Source organism: Panthera tigris, chromosome B2, assembly GCF_018350195.1.
Source record: "Panthera tigris isolate Pti1 chromosome B2, P.tigris_Pti1_mat1.1, whole genome shotgun sequence".
NCBI lineage: Eukaryota > Metazoa > Chordata > Mammalia > Carnivora > Felidae > Panthera > Panthera tigris.
The window spans coordinates 99,454,600-99,467,876 of record NC_056664.1 but is presented as its reverse complement, the minus strand read 5'-3'; the positions used below and the strand labels follow the sequence as shown (position 1 = coordinate 99,467,876).

The 13,277-nt window shown below is 37.9% G+C and overlaps 1 protein-coding gene across 1 annotated transcript in view; it reads right to left on the bottom strand.

The window, feature by feature from the left end:
* SLC16A10 (solute carrier family 16 member 10) overlaps window positions 1-13,277 on the bottom strand; it is a 112,018-nt gene that overhangs the window by 39,417 nt on the left and 59,324 nt on the right. Inside the window, exon 2 of the mRNA XM_042987004.1 lies at window positions 1,525-1,669. Within this exon, the coding sequence (XP_042842938.1) occupies window positions 1,525-1,669 (145 nt within the window). The remainder of the gene's footprint in view (window positions 1-1,524; window positions 1,670-13,277) is intronic.

Sequence of the window (13,277 nt, the reverse complement as noted above, 5' to 3'; positions counted from 1 at the left end):
GGAAGACGAGGGGAAGTGTGTTATTAGTGATCCCACCTTGTAAGTTTTAAGGCCACGTATGCCTCAAAACAATAATAAAGGATTAAGAATTGTATAGTTTAACCAAATAACTTAATTACATATCTCTTAGGAACATCAAGGATATTATTACATTCTTTGAAACAATTAAGGTAAGGAGTAAAAGAATACTAAATTTTTTTCTTTTTGAAAAGCCCAATTCAAAAGGCTGTATCTCAGTAGCAAAGGCAAATTATTTATTAGAAACTAAGACAGATAAAGTTGGTTAATAATTAAAATTTGAACAATAACACCAGTCTAGCAATATGCTAAGGTAATCATAAGGAACTCTAGAATCTGATAAAATCAAGGCATGTTGGCAATCTTCTCTGAGATGCCCTTCCCCCATTATTAGTCCACAGCAAGCACAATCTCCAAATGAGGCTCAAGAGTCACTCCTAGGTTTTCCCAGGTTAATTTTACTTCACTCTGATCACCCTCTACTCAATCTCCACTCTATTCCATAAACATATATTCAGCAGCCATAGGTTCCAGGTACTTGACGAAAAAAATATTAAACATGTAAAAAACACCCTATTCATAATCTTTGTGAAACAAGACATCTACCCAAACAATATAGAACAAAATACTTCATTCATTCTGCCTCAGTGCCTCAGTTTTTCCACATAAGTAGTTTTCAAGATAACTGCAACTTACTTCTTAAGGTGCTATTTTTATTTAACAATTTTAAAGGAAAAATCTTAATCCACTGTACATTTCTCTTTTTCAAAGCATATATTAAAAACAGTATTGACAACACGGTACAATCATGGACACCTGTATCTATGCAATATGTCACAGTACTGTAAATCTGTCAGTTGGAAAACCTGAGAGCCATGGATATAAACTGGAAACATTCTCTTGGGCACTATTTTAAATACTAAGTGCTGCGTGATATTAAGCTTTGTATGTCTCCTACAGAGTAAAGCGCATAAGCACAAATGATGGCATTTTCAATGCTGCTCAGCATCTTTCACTTCTAAATTTTCACCTCAGTAACAGCTGGTTCAAATCGTTGAAGTTTGACAACTGGAAAAGTGCAGTGTACATCAGTAAATATCAACCATGTGTGTAAACAGGATCCCAATAAGGGATGTGATGTGACCTAGAGTTGCCAGAGAAGGCTTTCCTAAGAAAGCTGAACTTGAACTATAGGAAAGTGAGTCCATTGTTCGACACCTGGAATTTATACCACGTGACCCCTCGCTCCCCTTACAGCTTGATAGCTTTTGATCAGTGGGTTAAAAAAAATGCAACTGAATAAAAAATATGAGAGAGGTACAAACAAAAGCATTCAAATTATGAAGCTCTGACTTGCTGCCATGGATAACACTGTGTAAGTCATAGTGCTTAAAGCTTACGCAATGAAAAGAGGATTTTTTCCTTGTAAACAGCAAAGTTTCTGAAAGCACAACTTTATGGTATCTAACAGTTCTTGAAAAGCAGCATGAAGAACCAAGTCCTTACCTTACAAAAGAACTGGACAGGAGTCCAATGAATCCAACAGCAGCACCCACAACAGCTGTCTTCTGACAACCAAACGTGTCTGTGAAGACGCTGGCTATTGGGCAGCAAAAGAAAATCATCCCCATGGACAGAGAACTTACCCATGCTGTAAAAGAGGGACAAAAGGGACATTATGTTATGGCAAACTGCATCTGTAGTTATCCCATAGGATATATAATATAAATTTAGAATAACATTAGTGCAAAAAAGCTACTACTTTTTTGGAATGGGAAGAAATTGGAATAAATTAGAAACAGATCTGAATCACAGCCCAAAGGACTGGCCAATACTAATTATAACTGGCACAGCAATTATTTGTGTTTAACTGAATTCTTAGTTTGTTTCCGTAATCAAATCAAACACTCTTCTATGACCCAAACTCTATTAATCTCTAACCTGGTATCTATGGTTTTAAGCAACTTCTAGTCTATGGAAAGAAAGTCATTAAAAAAAAAATTAGATACATTTACTAATGCATGCTTAGGTGGTCAAACTGCGAAGAAATGATGACCACTGGAAGTCAGGATAGTGGTTAACGCTTAGGGGGAGGAAACAGAATTATAATCATTTGGAACCAATAGTTAAGAACTGAACATCTGCCTAGAGTCTGGGCTTAGTTCTTGTGCTAAGGCAATCAAGTCATACACAGGTAGACTATCTGTTGACCTGGATAATAGTTACTGGGTATCCCTTTATTGATGAAACCACACACACATTTTATCTTCTTTCCCGAAAGTATGTTATCTTTCACAATTAAAAATAAAAACAAAACTTAAGAATCAGAAGTCACGGGGCACCTGAATGGTTCGGTCAGTTAGGCATCTGACTTTTGATTTTGGCTCATGTCGTGATCTCGTGGTTTGTGGGTTTGAGCCCTGCATAGGGCTCTTCATTGATGGTATGCAACCTGCTTGTGATTCTCTCTCCCTCTGTCCTTCTCCCACTTGCATGTGCACACTCTCTCAAAATAAATAAACATAAAACATTTTGAATCAAAAGTCATAATTTCCTGTTCTGATTCTGTAAAAGCCAAAACAAAAGGGAACCAATAACAGAGAAATACTGAATATAAATTATAATTTTGTGCCAAAGAAACAAGTGATCTCACAAGATACTAAGTCTATAAATTCTAATTAAAAAGTATAATAAACTAATGGGACCTAAGTGCATGGGCTAAAAAACAGACAGATTTGGGTCCAAATCCCTTGGCCCTATAACTACAATACATCCTTAGGCAAGTCTGCTTAGTCTGTTTTCTTATCTCAAAAGGGGATCTAACACATACCTTTCCAGAATCATTAAGAATTAGGGAAAATGTATCTAAACCTCAATATCTAGCACAGAAGACCTTAATGATTTAGAGTTTTAACAACAACAAACTGTCTGTCTTATACATTGGAACAGATGATCTCTAAAGCTCCCTCCTCTAAACTGAAAGCTTACTAGTTAGTATATTTCCTCAGCAAAGGAAGTAAGTCCAGACCCTATGCAAATGATCACTTCTTAATAATGGGGTACAAAAAGAAGAATTTATCAGGCTAACAATTTAATGCTTTGCCTTCTTACATTTTAAATTATTCATATTTTAATCAGCCATATTTTGATCTTCCTAACCTTACCAGAAAGGAGACTATGTTCTTAAAACACAACGAAGAGACTATACAAAGCAATATTTTTTAAAATTTAAGAATAATTAACATACAGTGTTCTATTAATTTCAGGTGTACAACATAATGATTCAATAATTTTATACATTACTCAGGATTCATCATGATAAGTGTATTCTTTTTTTTTGATAAGTGTATTCTTTTTTTTTTAATATGAAATTTATTGTCAAATTGGTTTCCATACAACACCCAGTGCTCATCCCAAAAGGTGCCCTCCTCAATACCCATCACCCACGCCCCCTTGCTCCCACCCCCCATCAATCCTCAGTTTGTTCTCAGATTTTAAGAGTCTCTTATGCTTTGGCACTCTCCCTCTCTAACCTCTTTTTTTTTTTTTTTTTTAATTCCCCTCCCCCATAGACTTCTGTTAAGTTTCTCAGGATCCACATAAGAGTGAAAATGTATGGTATCTGTCTTTTTCTGCCTGAATTATTTCACTTAACACTCTCCAGTTCCATCCACATTGCTACAAAGGGCCATATTTCATTCTTTCTCAGTGCCACATAGTATTCCATGTGTATATAAACCACAATTTCTTTATCCATTTGTCAGTTGATGGACATTTAGGCTCTTTCCATAATTTGGCTATTGTTCAGAGTGCTGCTATAAACATTGGGGTACAAGTGCCCCTATGCATCAGTACTCCTATATCCCTTGGGTAAATTCCTAGCAGTGCTATTGCTGGGTCATAGGGTAGGTCTATTTTTAATTTTTTGAGGAACTTCCACACTGTTTTCCAGAGCAGCTGCACCAGTTTGCATTCCCACCAACAGTGCAAGAGGGTTCCTGTTTCTCCACATCCTCTCCAGCATCTATAGTCTCCTGATTTGTTCATTTTAGCCACTCTGACTGTCATGAGGTGATATCTGAGTGTGGTTTGATATGTATTTCCCTGATGAGGAGCGACATTGAGCATCTTTTCATGTGCCTGTTGGCCATCCGGATGTCTTCTTTAGAGAAGTGTCTATTCATGTCTCCTGCCCATTTCTTCACTGGATTATTTGTTTTTCGGGTGTGGAGTTTGGTGAGTTCTTTATAGATTTTGGATACTAGCCCTTTGTCTGATATGTCATTTGCAAATATCTTTTCCCGTTCTGTTGGTTGCCTTTTAGTTTTGCTGATTGTTTCCTTTGCTGTGCAGAAGCTTTTTATCTTCATGAGGTCCCAATAGTTCATTTTTGCTTTTAATTCCCTTGCCCTTAGGGATGTGTCAAGTAAGAAACTGCTGCGACTGAGGTCAGAGAGGTTTTTTCCTGCTTTCTCCTCTAGGGTTTTGATGGTTTCCTGTCTCACATTAAGGTCCTTCATCCATTTTGAGTTTGTTTTTGTGAATGGTATAACCAAGTGGTCTAGTTTCATTCTTCTGCATGTTGCTGTCCAGTTCTCCCAACATCATTTGTTAAAGAGACTGTCTTTTTTTCCATTGGATATTCTTTCCTGTTTTGTCAAAGATTAGTTGGCCATACTTTTGTGGGTCTAGTTCTGGGGTTTCTATTCTATTCCATTGGTCTATGTGTCTGTTTTTGTGCCAATACCATGTTGTCTTGATGATTACAGCTTTGTAGTAGAGGCTAAAATCTGGGATTGTGATGCCTCCTGCTTTGGTCTTCTTCAAAATTACTTTGGCTATTCCATATGAATTTTAGGATTCATATGAATTTTGGATTCCATATGAATTTTAGGATTGTTTGTTCTAGCTTCGAGAAGAATGCTGGTGCAATTTTGATTGGGATTGCATTGAATGTGCAGATAGCTTTGGGTAGTATTGACATTTTTACAACATTTATTCTTCCAATCCATGAGCACGGAATGTTTTTCCATTTCTTTATATCTTCTTCAATTTCCTTCATAAGATTTCTATAGTTTTCAGCACACAGGTCTTTTACATCTTTGGTTAGGTTTATTCCTAGGTATTTTATGCTTCTTGGTACAATTGTGAATGGGATCAGTTTCTTTATTTGTCTTTCTGTTGCTTCATTATTAGTGTATAAGAATGCAACTGATTTCTGTAGCCTGCAACTTTGCTGAATTCATGTATCAGTCCTAGCAGACTTTTGGTGGAGTCTATCGGGTTTTCCATATATAGTATCATGTCATCTGCAAAAAGTGAAAGCTTGACTTCATCTTTGCCAATTTTGATGCCTTTGATTTCCTTTTGTTGTCTGATTGCTGATGCTAGAACTTCCAACACTATGTTAAACAACAGCGGTGAGAGTGGACATCCCTGTCGTGTTCCTGATCTCAGGGAGAAAGCTCTCAGTTTTTCCCCATTGAGGATGATATTAGCTGTGGGCTTTTCATAAATGGCTTTTATGATGTTTAAGTATATTCCTTCTATCCCGACTTTCTCGAGGGTTTTAATTAAGAAAGGATGCTGAATTTTGTCAAATGCTTTTTCTGCGTCGATTGACAGGATCATGTGGCTATTTTATTTATTAATGTGATGTATCACATTGATTGATTTACGAATGTTGAACCAGCCCTGCAGCCCAGGAATGAATCCCACTTGATCATGGTGAATAATTCTTTTTATATGCTGTTGAATTCGATTAGCTAGTATCTTATTGAGAATTTTTGCATCCATATTCATCAGGGATATTGGCCTGTAGTTGTCTTTTTTTACTGGGTCTCTGTCTGGTTTAGGAATCAAAGTAATGCTGACTTCACAGAATGAGTCTGGAAGTTTTCCTTCCCTTTCTAATTTTTGGAATAGCTTAAGAAGGATAGGGATTATTTCTTCCTTAAATGTCTGGTAGAATTCTCCTGGGAAGCCATCTGGTCCTGGACTCTTATTTGTTGGGAGATTTTTGATAAGTGACTCAATTTCTTAGTTGGTTATGGGTCTGTTCAAGCTTTCTATTTCTTCCTGTTTGAGTTTTGGGAGTGTGTGGGTGTTTAGGAATTTGTCCATTTCTTCCAGGTTGTCCAGTTTGTTGGCATATAATTTTTCATAGTATTCCCTGATAATTGCTTGTATTTCTGAAGGATTCATTGTAATAATTCCATTTTCACTCATGATTTTATCTATTTGGGTCATCTCCCTTTTCTTTTTGAGAAGCCTGGCTAGAGGTTTATCAATTTTGTTTAATTTTTCAAAAAACCAACTCTTGGTTTCATTGATCTGCTCTACAGTTTTTTTTAGATTCTATATTGTTTATTTCTGCTCTGATCTTTATTATTTCTCTTCTGCTGGGCTTGGGGTGTCTTTGCTGTTCTGCTTCTATTTCCTTTAGGTGTGCTGTTAGATTTTGTATTTGGATTTTTCTTGTTTCTTGAGATAGGTACCTGGATTGCAATGTATTTTCCTCTCAGGACTGCCTTCGCTGCATCCAAAAGTGTTTGGATTGTTGTATTTTCATTTTCGTTTGTTTCCATATATTTTTTAATTTCTTCTCTAATTGCCTGGTTGACCCATTCATTCTTTAGTAGGGTGTTCTTTAACCTCCATGCTTTTGGAGGTTTTCCAGACTTTTTCCTGTGGTTGATTTCAAGCTTCATAGCATTGTGGTCTGAAAGTATGCATGGTATGATCTCAATTCTTATATACTTATGAAGGGCTGTTTCGTGACCCAGTATGTGACCTATCTTGGAGAATGTTCCACGTGCACTGGAGAAGAAAGTATATTCTGTTGCTTTGGGACACAGAGTTCTAAATATATCTGTCAAGTCCATCTGATCCAGTGTATCATTCAGGGCCCTTGTTTCTTTATTGACCGTGTGTCTAGATGATCTATCCATTGTTGTAAGTGGAGTATTAAAGTCCCCTGCAATTACCACATTCTTATCAATAAGGCTGCTTATGTTTGTAATTGTTTTATATATTTGGGGGCTCCCGTATTTGGCGCATAGACATTTATAATTGTTGGCTCTTCCTGATGGATAGACCCCGTAATTATTATATAATGCCCTTCTTCATCTCTTGTTACAGCCTTTAATTTAAAGTCTGGTTTGTCTGATATAAGTATGGCTACTCCAACTTTCTTTTGACTTCCAGTAGCATGATGGATAGTTCTCCATCCCCTCACTTTCAATCTCAAGGTGTCCTCAGGTCTAAAATGAGTCTCCTGTAGACAGCAAAATAGATGGGGCCTGTTTTTTTATCCATTCTGATACTCTATGTCTTTTTGGTTGGTTGGAGCATTTAGTCCATTTATGTTAGTGTTATTATAGAAAGATATGGGTTTAGAGTCATTGTGATGTTTGTAGGTTTCATGCTTGTAGTGATGTCTCTGGTACCTTGTCTCACAGGATCTCTTGTAGGGCTGGTTTAGTGGTGATGAATTCCTTCAGTTTTTGTTTGTTTGGGAAGACCTTTATCTCTCTTTCTATTCTAAATGACAGACTTGCTGGATAAAGGATTCTCGGCTGCATATTTTTTCTGTTTACCACATTGACAATATCCTGCCATTCCTTTCTAGCCTGCCAAGTCTCAGTAGATAAATCCGTCACTAGTCTTATCAGTCTCCCTTTATATGTTAGAGCATGTTCATCCCTAGCTGCTTTCAGAATTTTCTCTTTATCCTTGTATTTTGCCAGTTTGACTATGAGATGTTGTGCAGAAGATCGATTCAAGTTACATCTGAAGGCAGTTCTCTGTGCCTCTTGGATTTCAATGCCTTTTTCCTTCCCCAGATCAGGGAAGTTCTCAGCTATGATTTCTTCAAGTACACCTTCAGCACCTTTCCCTCTCTCTTCCTCCTCTGGATCCCAATTATGCATATGTTATTACGTTTAATTGTGTCACTTAGTTCTCTAATTCTCCCCTCATACTCCTGGATTTTTTTATTTTTTTCTCAGCTTCCTCTTTTTCCATAATTTTATCTCCTAATTCACCTATTTTCTCCTCTGCCTCTTCAATCCGAGCTGTGGTCACCTCCATTTTATTTTGCAGCTCATTTATAGCATTTTTTAGCTCCTCCTGACTGTTTCTTAGTCCCTTGATCTCTGTAGCAATAGATTCTCTGCTGTCCTCTATACTTTTTTCAAGCCCAATGATTAATTTTATGACTATTATTTTAAATTCATTTTCTGTTACATTGCTTAAATCGTTTTTGATTAGTTCGTTAGCTGTCGCTACTTCCTGGAGTTTCTTTTGAGGAGAATTCTTCCGTTTCATCATTTTGGATAGTCCCTGGAGTGGCGCAGAACTGCAGGGCACTTCCCCTGTGCTGTCTGGAGTAACTTGCATTGGTGGGTGGGGCGCAGTCAGACCTGATGTCTACCCTCAGCCCACCTCTGGGGCCACAGTCAGACTGGTGTGTACCTCATCGTCCCCTCTCCCAGGGACAGGACTCACTGTGGAGTGGTGTGGGCCCTGTTTGGGCTACTTGCACACTGCCAGGCTTGTGGTGCTACTTCGATGGGATCTGGTGTATTAGCCGGGGTGGATCCGCAAGGTGCACAGGGGCGGGAGGGGCAGACTCAGCTTGCTTTGTCTTTGGTGGTCCACTTCGGGAGGGGCCCTGTGGCACTGGGAGGGAGGCAGACCCATCGGAGGGATGGATACGCAGAAGCATAGCGTTGGGTGTTTGTGCGGTGCAAGCAAGTTCCCTGATGGGAACTGGTTCCCTTTGGGATTTTGGCTGGGGGATGGGCGAGGGAGATGGCGCTGGCGAGCACCTTTGTTCCCCACCAAGCTGAACTCTGTCCTCCGGGGCTCAACAACTCTCCCTCCTGTTGTCCTCTAGCCCTCCCGCTCTCAGAGCAGAGCTGTTGACTTATAACATTCCAGATGTTAAGTCCCGCTGACTGTCAGAACACACTCCATCCGGCCCCTCTGCTTTTGCAAGCCAGACTCGGGGGGCTCTGCCTTGATGGGCAGGCTGCCCCTCCACCACCCCAGCTCCCTCCCGCCAATCCGTGTAGCACGCACCACCTCTCTGCCTTTCCTACCCTCTTCCATGGGTCCCTCGTCTATGCTTGGCTCTGGAGTGTCCGTTCTGCTAGTCTTCTTGTGGTTTTCTGGGTTATTTAGACAGATGTGGGTGGAATCTAAGTGCTCAGCAGGACACGGTGAGCCCAGCATCCTCCTACGCTGCCATCTTCCTCCAGAAAGATGATAAGTGTATTCTTAATGCCCTTTATTTCACCCATCCCTCCACCCACCTCCTTTCTGGCAACTACCACTCTGTTTTCTGTATTTAAGAGTCTGGGTTTTGGTCTATCTGTTCATTTGTTGTTGTTGTTTTTTTTCTTAAATTCCACACATTAGTGAAATCATATGGTATTTGTCTTTCTCTATCAGACTTATTTCACTTAGCATAATACCCTCTAGTTCCATTTGTGTTGTTGCAAATGGCAAGATCTTATTATTTTTTAGGGCTAATATTCCATTGTGTGTGTATACATGTTGTATATGTATGTATACATGTATGTGTATATATGTTTACACATATAACCTACATCTTCTCTATCCATTCATCTACGGATGGACACTGGGGTTGCTTCCATCTCAAATAATGCAATCTTGACTTAGATGTTGGTAGTGGGGGATTCAGAAGTGGAGAGTACAAGGAAGAGACTGGCCAGATTAGGTCTCTAGGTGGATTAGAAGATAATAGGTGAATGAGAAGATAAAATTATGGAAAAAGAGTTAGTGCAACCCCAGCCCAGGTGGGCAGAGCTGTTCAGTATGGGTCTACTTCAGGAGAATTAAGAATTTTTTAATCTCCTATCTTATATAAAAATGTCACTGATTAATAATTCAATCTAACTTAAAAAATTCAGTCATCTATCATGTTTTTTTCATGAAATAATCTAAACAATCTAGGCAAAATAGAAGAATAACATCCTGACATTTATTTTTGGATAAAGGCACTTTTACAACAAAGTAAAATGTCAACACTAAATAGGATCCCACATTAAAAAATCCAAAAGCATACACTTACATTGTGTGTAATGTTCATATAAATCAAAGTGTTTTTAAGAATAAAAACGAGTCTTAGAGCACCTGGGTAGCTCAGTCAGTTAAGTGTCTTGATTTTGGCTTAGGTCATGATCTCATAGTTCATGAGATCGAGCTCCACTGTGGCTCCACACTGACAGCATGGATCCTGCTTGAGATTCTCTCTCCCCTGCTCATACTCTCTCACTTAAAATAAATAAATAAACTTAAAAAAAAAATACAAGTCTTTACTCATTTAAAAAAATGCATTATTGTTTAGATTTGGATGCTATACCAAACATGAAAAATTTTACAGATTTTGATGTCCATTGAACAAGCACTAACTGCAGGATATAATCAAATACAACTTTATTTTTGTCCCAACTATCCTCTTAAAACTTATGTGGGGGAAAAATGTTACCTTGCAACTGGATGACCACTTCAGCAGGTCCATATAATTCTTCTAGCCAATGTTAAATAACAGAAAGGCCTAAGTTCGCTTTCGGTAACAAACCAATCTTCACTTGGTTATCAAATCTTTTTCTCCAGCTCCAGCTTTGTCTCTTTTCCATGACCTCTTCTCCACTTCCCTAGCTGCCATATTCTCTAAAGTAGGCATGGGAAAGAGGGAAGCTGGGACAAGGAAGGTAAGGAGATTTTTCTCCCTTCCACTTAAAAGTGCCTATATGTTTTAGGCACTATCCTAGGCTACTGAGAATACAAAAACAACTAAGAGATTTCTCTACCTTTCAATAATTTTCAGTCTAGTAACATATATGCAAATAGAGGTCCAACAAGACCACCACACAGAAGGTGATAAATGCCTTAAGAGATATAGATGTCAAAAAATGCATAATAGGGACGCCTTGGTGGCTCAGTCGGTTGAGCATCCAACTTCGGCTCAGGTCATGATCTCGCTGTCTGTGAGTTCGAGCCCCACATCAGGCTCTGTGCTGACAGCTCAGAGCCTGGAGCCTGTTTCTGATTCTGTGTCTCCCTCTCTCTGCCCCTCCCCCGCTCATGCTCTATCTCTGTCTCTCTCTCTCTGTCAAAAATAAACATTTTTTTAAAATGTATAATAAAGAAACTCTTTAAAATGTGTTTGTATACTCTTATTTGAATATATGTATGTGTATGTGATATTATAGAAAGAGACATCCAAGAAAGGCCATGCTGGGGAACCTTTGTCAAAAAATACTAAGTAGCTTTCCAATTTCCCCATCCAGATCCTTTGTTTCCTCCTCCATATGGAGAACAAATCCTCAGCTTTCAGTATATGGCCAAAGGAGAATGCAAATCACTGAAAGGAAGTGGTTAGGTTTAATATATAAGATTTTCCTGCATGTTAAATAAAATAAAGGTGTTATAATAATGCAGACATAAATGATTGCAAGGGCAAAGTGTTTACAAATGAAAATACTCAAAGAGAGAACTACTGTGGTTAGTTTAAGGTTGATATTCTTTTACCCTTTTTTGGTAGTTCCAACCCTCATTTTCACTTGATCTTGGCCTCTTTTCAAGACATCTTTGCTTTCTAATATCTCAACATTGTTTTAATAGCTTCAAATAAAATGAAATAATACAAAACTGAGATTAGAATGCAAAATATCATTCAATAAAGTTCCCATGACTCGGGGCATAGAGCTATCTGGCAACTACACAAAAATTCAAGAATGAGTAGACTGTACTTGACCATTTCCTTGCCACCCTAAATGTTATTTCAGAGTTATACTTCCACTAACGAGGGTTTTTTTTTAATTACTTGCTATCAACTTCTGTTAATAGCATCAGAGTGAAATGGTCAAGCAAACCCTCCTGCAGAGAACAATTATGGCATGTGTGCACTGGAAAAAAAAAAGTATTTAAACACACTGGAAAATGTCTAAAGCAGATAGAAGGTGGAGGAGAGTTTACCTTTGAAAAGCTGAAACTGAAACTAAAAACTGTAAGTCTGTGGGATTTTTTGAGGATCAAGACACAATACAAGTGCTGGATAGACTAGTTAGGGGCCAGACTAAAGACAAGTAACAGCTAGAGAAAAAAGAAAAGCAGTAGCTGAAGGCTGTAAGAACTGAGCAGAGATTATCAGCTGCTGTACATCACAGAGTGACAGTTTGCAGGAGTCCAGGCAAGCTAACTGCCTACTAGGAACAAAAACTCAATAACCTTGGAAGAATACAATAGAATCAGAGTTACTTCAAAATAGTATCTATAACATCCATGTTTCAACCTAAGATTATCAGACATTCAAAGAAATAATATTAATGGACTCTGAATGTGCTCAGATATTGCATTTAGCAAAGATTTCAAAAACCTGTTATAAATGTTAGAAGTATTAGAGGATACCATTTGAAATAATTAAATGTAAATATAATCTTATTCAGTGTGCAGATAGGGAATCTCAACAGTGAAATGCAAACTACAAAAAAATGGAAACTCTATAGTGATGAAAAGTACAATAACTGAAGAATGCACTCATAGGCTCACTAGACTGATAACAAAAGATAAAAAAGTATATGGAAATTTGAAGACAGGAAATACCCAACCTCAAGAACAGAGAGAAAAATATTTTTTAAAAAGGTACAAAGTGTTAAAGGTCTGTGAGACAAAAATCCAAAGGACCAACATGTGTATGACTGAAGTCCTAGAAAGGAAAAACAGGGGCAGAAAATATATATGAAGAAATAATGAAACCCCAAAATCACATATTATGTGAAAAACTAACTTACAGATCTAAGAAGCTCAAAGAACCTCCTTAAGCAAACCACTCCTAAACACACCATAAACTTCAGAATGTCAAAGATAAAGAGAAAAATTTGAAAGTAGAGAAAAAAGATAACCTATTATATACAAGGAAAACAATGATATCATTATCAGTTGGCTGCTCATAAGAAATAATGAAGGATAGAAAACACTGGACCAGTGTTATTTAATGGGCTGAAAGAGGAAAAAACTGTCTACTGTGGATTCTATATCCAGCTAAACTACCCTTCAAAAAATTAAGGCAAAATAAAAACATTTTTAGATAATAAAAACAGAGAATTTGTCACTGGGAGATTTCCACTACAAGAAATATTAAATAAAGTGTTTCAGACTAAACAGAAATGATACCAGCTGGCAACATGGGTGCAAAGGAGGACTGAAATATACACATGCTTTTTCTT